The sequence below is a fragment of the Procambarus clarkii genome, chromosome 37, assembly GCF_040958095.1.
Source record: "Procambarus clarkii isolate CNS0578487 chromosome 37, FALCON_Pclarkii_2.0, whole genome shotgun sequence".
In the NCBI taxonomy this organism is placed as follows: Eukaryota; Metazoa; Arthropoda; class Malacostraca; order Decapoda; family Cambaridae; genus Procambarus; species Procambarus clarkii.
In genome coordinates, this window is record NC_091186.1 from 24,595,597 (window position 1) to 24,604,373 (window position 8,777).

Below are 8,777 nucleotides of genomic sequence, written 5' to 3' on the forward strand. Positions count from 1 at the left end.
TGGGGGTGGAGGCCTGGTCGAGGACCGGGCCGCGGGGACACTAAAAAAAAAAAAGCCCCGAAATCATCTCAAGATAACCTCAAGATAACCTCAAGATCCCTCTCCCAATATATTTGTTGCCTGGTAGGTGTAAGTTTGAAGAGGCAGAGACGTGTGTGTGTGTAACAAGTCTCAGTGTTCGTTCATCGTGTGACACTGAACACTGAACAGCTTCTCTACCGTCGAAAATATTACCAAAGTAACTGTGCAATTTGTGTTATGAGCCCCATGAACCTGCTGGTGCTGTCTGTACCTGCTATTTTTAACGATCATGTTTTTTCAGCAGCTGATATAAAATAGATAAAAAGTCATAAGAGAAAACGGAGCGTCGGCCTTATAGAACAATTAGTGTGTGTTAGTGGGTTTGTACCGGTTCGCGCGCGTCTGTGTACTTGTGTTTGAGGACACTGATCCGGCCGTGGACGCTCACGCCTCGCCGGCCACACACTCTCCAACTGCCTTAACCAGCAAGGCAACGACCCAACCACCCGTCCACCTGGCCAGAATGACGGAGGTGATGACTATATCGTCAGGCGGCGGGGTGAACCTGGGCACCTACACCTACACCTCGGCCCCTAGGATCGTCGAGCACCCCAGGAGGAGCCCAAACAGGTGAGTACCCCCTTGCCGGGGATTACATTTCCTCTAATGCTAAGAAAATGGGGGTTTGTGAAAGAAAATGGTGTGTTATCATGATAGACTTATTTGTTTGTATAGGCCGCATGATGTACTCCTTTACTTACCTATCATCAGCAAACATTGACAGGTAGAAGCTCACTCCATCCGGTAGGTTGTTCACATACATTAGGAACAACAGCAGTGGTCCCAGGACAGAGCCTTGTGGGACCCCACTTGTCACATTAATACTCCCTCACCCAGTCCTGTGTTATCCCAGTTATCCCTTACCTTGAGGTTACCTTGAGGTGCTTCCGGGGCTTAGCGTCCCCGCGGCCCGGTCGTCGACCAGGCCTCCTGGTTGCCGGACTGATCAACCAGGCTGTTGGACGCGGCTGCTCGCAGCCTGACGTACGAGTCACAGCCTGGTTGATCAGGTATCCTTTGGAGGAGGCTGGTTCTCCATCTTGTCCAACAGCCTTTCATTAGGAACAGTGTCAAATGCCTTATGACAGTCTAGGAAAACACAGTCTACCCAGCCTTCATTTTCCTGTCGTATTTAAGTAACCTTGTCATAAAGCTCAATCAGGTTTGTCAGGCACAACTATCCATTTATAAATCCAAGCTGGCTTGTTGTCACAAAGGCGAACGTCTTAAGATACTCCAGATGATTGCTTTCGTCTTGGAGTGCACAAGACGACATGAGATATACTCCTCTGATTGCAGATGTTTGGGTAACACGGTAAGGACATGTATATGCAGGTGTAATGAAGTAAGGGCGAAGAGGTAGAACGGCCTATTGACATATCTCGAGTGCAGGGGGGAGTTGTGTAAAATCCTGGTTTGTGTCTCGGAGAGGCTGCAGGATTCATGTAAGTTCAGTAGAACTTTTGGTTGCAATTCTTATACCCTGTCGTAGCTCAGTCGATTAAGGCAGCATCTGGGATGCTCTCGGACGCGGGTTCGAATCCTCGTCACGGCCCTTGTGGATTTGTTCACATGTAGGTGTTGTTATTGACTTGTTGGCCAATATTGACTTAGTTATGTAACATTGTGTTCAAGTGTATTACTTTGTGTTTAAAGCTTACATATACGCAGAGGTGTTCCTCTGCTTCTCGGTGTGTAGACTCCGAGAGTATACTTGAGCCCCGAGGTATATTCAGGACTAAAGTATACTTGCTGGTTGGTCAGTAAACTGCTGTGGAGGTGATAATAGCCCTCGTGATCCTGGCTGACAGGTTCAAAGCCCACCACTAAATCACAACACATAAGTTACAATGCTAAATGTTCGGTATCCGGACACGATATTCGGTATATATTCGATATCCGGACACAATGTACTGCATATGTGCGCTATCCGGATATGATATACATGCATTAACCGGACATGATATTGTGAGTATGTGTAGTATCCGGATACGATATTCGGTATGTGTGCAGTATCCGGACATATTTGGTATAGGTGACGTATCCGAACGCAAAATTCGATTTTGCGAATTTATATATATATATATATATATATATATATATATATATATATATATATATATATATATATATATATATATATATATATATATATATATTATATTTTTTTAAAATTATAATATATATATATTATAATTTATATTTATATAATATTATATAATTTATATAATATATATATAATTATAATTATAATATAATATATATATATTATAGAAATATATATATATATATATATATATATATTATATTTTTTTAAAATTATAATAAGCCTAGCCCCCCACCCAGAGGACAGGTGATAACCTTCCCCAGAATGCAACCCACAACAGCTGCCTAACTCCTAGGTACCTATATACTTCAAGGTGAACAGAGGCATCAGGTGGAAGGTCCCCCTAGGCCACGCATGTGATAGAGGGGTGGGCCGGGGGGAGGGGGAGGATAGTGTAGAGGGAATGAGACGTCACGATACATAATTTAAGAGTGTTGCCATAAATAGAGGTGAGCGTGGCGGCCCTGCTGTGTGGTAGAATACATAATGGCTGTCTCTGGTGGGCTGACCTTTGTCCGGGGCGCTGTAACTGCTGCTGTAGTGGGCTGACCTTTGTCCGGGGCGCTGTAACTGCTGCTGTAGTGGGCTGACCTTTGTCCGGGGCGCTGTAACTGCTGCTGTAGTGGGCTGAGTGGTGGATGTCTCTGGTGGGCTGACCTTTGTGCGGGGCGCTGTAACTGCTGCTGTAGTGGGCTGAGTGGTGGATGTCTCTGGTGGGCTGACCTTTGTGCGGGGCGCTGTAACTGCTGCTGTAGTGGGCTGAGTGGTGGCTGTCTCTGGTGGGCTGACCTTTGTCCGGGGTGCTGTAACTGTTGCTGTAGTGGGCTGAGTGGTGGTGGATCTGGTGGGCTGACCTTTGTCCGGGGCGCTGTAACTGTTGCTGTAGTGGGCTGAGTGGTGGTGGATCTGGTGGGTTGACCTTTGTCCGGGGCGCTGTAACTGTTGCTGTAGTGGGCTGAGTGGTGGATGTCTCTGGTGGGCTGACCTTTGTCCGGGGCGCTGTAACTGCTGCTGTAGTGGGCTGAGTGGTGGTGGATCTGGTGGGTTGACCTTTGTCCGGGGCGCTGTAACTGCTGCTGTAGTGGGCTGAGTGGTGGCTGTCTCTGGTGGGCTGACCTTTGTCCGGGGCGCTGTAACTGCTGCTGTAGTGGGCTGAGTGGTGGATGTCTCTGGTGGGCTGACCTTTGTCCGGGGCGCTGTAACTGCTGCTGTAGTGGGCTGAGTGGTGGATGTCTCTGGTGGGCTGACCTTTGTCCGGGGCGCTGTAACTGTTGCTGTAGTGGGCTGAGTGGTGGATGTCTCTGGTGGGCTGACCTTTGTCCGGGGCGCTGTAACTGCTGCTGTAGTGGGCTGAGTGGTGGTGGATCTGGTGGGTTGACCTTTGTCCGGGGCGCTGTAACTGCTGCTGTAGTGGGCTGAGTGGTGGCTGTCTCTGGTGGGCTGACCTTTGTCCGGGGCGCTGTAACTGTTGCTGTAGTGGGCTGAGTGGTGGTGGATCTGGGGTGTGGGGGGGGGGTGAGGGATACACTTACATAAGTGTAAGTGCTAAGTAATTTAGCACTTACATAAGTGTAAGTGCTAAGTAATTTAGCACTTACATTTATACAAGGCTCTAGTGCGGCCCAATAACCTCCGGTACCACTACGTCACGTAAAGAAAACTCATGTAACAACTTCAGACAGTGCACAATAAGCAACCCGTCCTCGACTCGAGTCCATTCCATCCAGCGGTCGACCCCACAGACGCATTCATAAATTTTTACATGCTGTTCATTCAAAACCGGAATTTTGTCAAATATAAATTAATATTATAATATATTAGCATATTGTGCATATATAGGCATAGGATAGGTTAGGTGTTTAGGTTCTGTTGGCGATTATTTGTATTTGTAGTACGTGGGTGAAGCATTTATAGCGTTGTGATTCGAACACAAGTCGTCAGTGAAGCACTTGTTCCGGAAGTGTTCGAACGGCAGCAGTTGTGAGTCGTGTGTAAACCGTCTTTCATTCATAAACAGGGGGGTTGGCGGGTGCATGGAATCACTTTTGGATCTTTGTTTGGAGGACGGGCTGACGTGGGTGAAGCATTTACAGCGTTGTGATTCGAACACAAGTCGTCAGTGAAGCACTTGTTCCGGAAGTGTTCGGACGTCAGCAGTTGTGAGTCGTGTGTAAACCGTCTTTCATTCATAAACAGGGGGGTTGGCGGGTGGATGGAATGGACTTTGGGTCTTTGTTTGGAGGACGGGCTGCAATAAGACGCCCAAAAAGAGTAGAGGACCCGAACCAGTCCCCGGCTGTGACCAGAGGACACAGACCATCTTGAGATGATTTCGGGGCTTAGCGTCCCCGCGGCCCGGTCCTCGACCAGGCCTCCGTTTTGTTACACCCCCTCCAGGAAGCAGCCCGTAGCAGCTGACTAACTCCCAGGTACCTATTTACTGCTAGGTAACAGGAGCATCAGTGGTGAAAGAAACATTTTGTCCATTTGTCTACCGCCTCCAGCGGGGATCGAACCCGGAACCTCAGGACTACGAATCCGAAGCGCTGTCCACATCAGGGGGCCCCCGCGGACCATGCGGAAGGTTCGTGACACACTCCGTTCACTTCCACAAGACCCAATCAGTCGATAATTCAAGAGTCTGCACTCCTGCCCCCCCCCCCTCTCCCTCTCTCTCTCTCTCTCTCTCTCTCTCTCTCTCTCTCTCTCTCTCTCTCTCTCTCTCTCTCTCTCTCTCTCTCTCTCTCTCTCTCTCTCTCTCTCTCAGATGTTCTTATACCTAATGTATAGACCGGCAGTCCCCCCAGATAGTCTCTCCCTACTGTCCCTTTTCTCTCGCCTCTCCCTTCCCTCTCTCGCCTCTCCCTTCTCTCCCCCTCTCCTCTTTTTTGCTCCCTTTCTTCCTCTCCTCTTCCCTGGTTGGTCTCCATCTTGGAACAGACTTGTGGCGGCGGAGTGGCGAGTGACGACTGCTTGTGGCGAGGGAGGAGCAGAGGCGAGGCAGTGGCGTGCTGCCTCCTGGTGGACAGTGAGGTAAAGTGCCTCGCCCTTAATGGTGTCCCCGACAGCCGTAATTATCACCATTATCCCTCGCTGATCTCGTCCGATTAGTTGGTCCTAAGTGATAGTTGTCTACCAGTGTTCCTGGCTCTCGTGTACTGTCTCTCTCTCTCTCTCTCTCTCTCTCTCTCTCTCTCTCTCTCTCTCTTTCTCTTTCTCTTTCTCTCTCTCTCTCTCTCTCTCTCTCTCTCTCTCTCTCTCTCTCTCTCTCTCTCTCTCTCTCTCTCTCTCTCTCTTTCTCTCTCTCTCAAGGAGAGACCATAAGTCCAAGCTCCGGACAGACAAAGGGACCGGACAACACGTCTGAAACGAACCATGTTTAGCCGAGACGGACTGAGAACATATGAAATGTATGACGGATGAGGTCCGTATGCTTCAAGACGTCGTGTGGAGCAGTTTAGAGGGGTAATTAAGATGATACGACAAGAGAGTGTAGATGTTATCCTGTAACTACACTTTGGTGATTACACACACACTCTTAGAACTCTGCAACCCTGCACTCTGCTCCACCTTACACTCTGCCCAGCCTTCACTCTGCCCCACCCCCCACACTCGAGGTAAATAGTACATTATTACACACAATTAGTTACATATGAGGAGCTTCGTCACGATAGTTAAGCTGGTTACAGTGATGAAGGTAGTTAGTGTGATGATAACCCCCCTATTCAAGATAACAACCCCAATTGTATCCCATGCAAGATAACCCCCAGAGCCAATGTAAGATAACCGCCCCTAGAGCCAATGTAAGATAACCGCCCTTAGAACCAATGTAAGATAACCGCCCCTAGAGCCAATGTAAGATAACCGCCCCTAGAGCCAATGTAAGATAACCGCCCTTAGAACCAATGTAAGATAACCGCCCCTAGAGCCAATGTAAGATAACCGCCCCTAGAGCCAATGTAAGATAACCGCCCTTAGAACCAATGTAAGATAACCGCCCTTAGAACCAATGTAAGATAACCGCCCCTAGAGCCAATGTAAGATAACCGCCCTTAGAACCAATGTAAGATAACCGCCCCTAGAGCCAATGTAAGATAACCGCCCCTAGAGCCAATGTAAGATAACCGCCTCCCAGTTTAAGATAACCCACTTTACACTGACCCTGTGGGGACCACCACACCTATCCCAATTATAATATAATTATATATTATAATAAGTGACTTGTATGTCGGACATAAATCGACAAGAAGTTTTGGCATTCGAGAAAGTCAGAGTAGCAGAGGGAATTGATCGTGGTGGGGGGGGGGGGGGGGGGAGGGGCTAGGAACGGGGTGTAGGGGGTGGGAAGGGGTCGAGGAAGGGGTGTGTGGGGGGGAAAGTGGGGGGATGGGGCCCACCTATTACAGTCTCTTCTAGACCAAAGGCTCTCTGATGTCTACAATTACAGTGTTGCTATTACTGGTTGACCTTTGTAGTGTATACTATCATGTACACTCACCCCCCTCGGTCCTGTACATCACCAAAGGGTGTACAGGACTCTGGTGGTGTACAGGACCCGGGTGGTACTGAACTGGGAGGTCACCCAAGGCGAGTGAGTGACCTGTTGGGGGGTCATGACCTGTTGGGGGGTCAGACTTAATGTTGACCTTGGCACTCACGTAGAGATGATTAGTGCCGGTGAAGTGCCGACCCAAGCCCGCCCGGTAACGGCTGGGTGACACGCTAGGCCCGGGTGACGCTAGGTTGGGTGACACTAGGCTGGGTTACACACTAGGCTGGGTGGCACACTAGGGTGGGTGACACACTAGGCTGGGTGACACACTAGGGTGGGTGACACACTAGGCTGGGTGACACGCTAGGCTGGGGTGACACACTAGGCCGGGGTGACACACTAGGCCGGGGTGACACACTAGGCCGGGTGACACACTAGGCCGGGGTGACACACTAGGCCGGGGTGACACACTAGGCCGGGGTGACACACTAGGCCGGGGTGACACACTAGGCCGGGTAACACACTAGGCCGGGGTGACACACTAGGCCGGGGTGACACACTAGGCCGGGGTGACACACTAGGCCGGGGTGACACACTAGGCCGGGTAACACACTAGGCCGGGGTGACACACTAGGCCGGGGTGACACACTAGGCCGGGTGACACACTAGGCCGGGGTGACACACTAGGCCGGGGTGACACACTAGGCCGGGGTGACACACTAGGCCGGGGTGACACACTAGCCCGGGGTGACACACTAGGCCGGGGTGACACACTAGGCCGGGGTGACACACTAGGCCGGGGTGACACACTAGGCCGGGGTGACACATTAGGCCGGGTGACACACTAGCCCGGGTGACACACTAGGCCGGGTGACACACTAGCCCGGGTGACACACTAGCCCGGGTGACACACTAGCCCGGGTGACACACTAGCCCGGGTGACACACTAGCCCGGGTGACACACTAGCCCGGGTGACACACTAGGCCGGGTGACACACTAGCCCGGGTGACACACTAGCCCGGGTGACACACTAGGCCGGGGTGACACACTAGCCCGGGTGACACATTAGGCCGGGTGACACACTAGGCCGGGTAACACACTAGGCCGGGGTGACACACTAGGCCGGGGTGACACACTAGGCCGGGTGACACACTAGCCCGGGTGACACACTAGGCCGGGGTGACACACTAGGCCGGGGTGACACACTAGGCCGGGTGACACACTAGCCCGGGTGACACACTAGGCTGGGGTGACAGACTAGGCCGGGGTGACACACTAGGCCGGGTGACACACTAGGCCCGGGTGACACACTAGGCCGGGTGACACACTAGGCCGGGGTGACACACTAGGCCGGGGTAACACACTAGGCCGGGGTGACACACTAGGCCGGGGTGACACACTAGGCCGGGGTGACACACTAGGCCGGGGTGACACACTAGGCCGGGGTGACACACTAGCCCGGGGTGACACACTAGGCCGGGGTGACACACTAGGCCGGGGTGACACACTAGGCCGGGGTGACACACTAGGCCGGGGTGACACATTAGGCCGGGTGACACACTAGCCCGGGTGACACACTAGGCCGGGTGACACACTAGCCCGGGTGACACACTAGCCCGGGTGACACACTAGCCCGGGTGACACACTAGCCCGGGTGACACACTAGCCCGGGTGACACACTAGCCCGGGTGACACACTAGGCCGGGTGACACACTAGCCCGGGTGACACACTAGCCCGGGTGACACACTAGGCCGGGTGACACACTAGGCCGGGTGACACACTAGCCCGGGTGACACACTAGGCCGGGTGACACACTACCCCGGGTGACACACTACCCCGGGTGACACACTAGCCCGGGTGACACACTAGCCCGGGTGACACACTAGGCCGGGTGGACACACTAGCCCGGGTGACACACTAGGCCGGGTGACACACTAGGCCGGGGTGACACATTAGGCCGGGGTGACACATTAGCCCGGGTGACACACTAGCCCGGGTGACACACTAGGCCAGGGTGACACACTAGCCCGGGTGACACACTAGCCCGGGTGACACACTAGGGTGTCGACCTGGCACTACACCAATTATACTCAGA

At 52.1% G+C, this 8,777-nt stretch overlaps 1 protein-coding gene across 1 annotated transcript; it reads right to left on the minus strand.

The window, feature by feature from the left end:
* Nucleotides 1–1,087: 1,087 nt before the first annotated feature.
* On the minus strand, nt 1,088–5,272 carry LOC123750033 (uncharacterized). Its single transcript, XM_069336915.1, has 3 exons — nt 5,131–5,272; nt 2,739–3,685; nt 1,088–1,204 (listed from the first exon to the last, which is right to left on the minus strand). The coding sequence occupies exons 1-3, from the start codon at nt 5,270–5,272 to the stop codon at nt 1,088–1,090; spliced, it is 1,206 nt and encodes a 401-aa protein (XP_069193016.1).
* Between the last annotated feature and the right edge of the window lie 3,505 nt (nt 5,273–8,777).

Coding starts and splice junctions, on each gene's coding strand:
- LOC123750033 (XM_069336915.1), bottom strand. CDS start 5,272: ATGGTGATAATTACGGCTGTCGGGGACACCATTAAGGGCGAGGCACTT. Junction 3,686..5,130: donor TCGCCACTCCGCCGCCACAA/GTCTGTTCCAAG, acceptor CCCACACCCCAG/ATCCACCACCACTCAGCCCA. Junction 1,205..2,738: donor TTACAGCGCCCCGGACAAAG/GTCAGCCCACTA, acceptor TAAATACGACAG/GAAAATGAAGGCTGGGTAGA.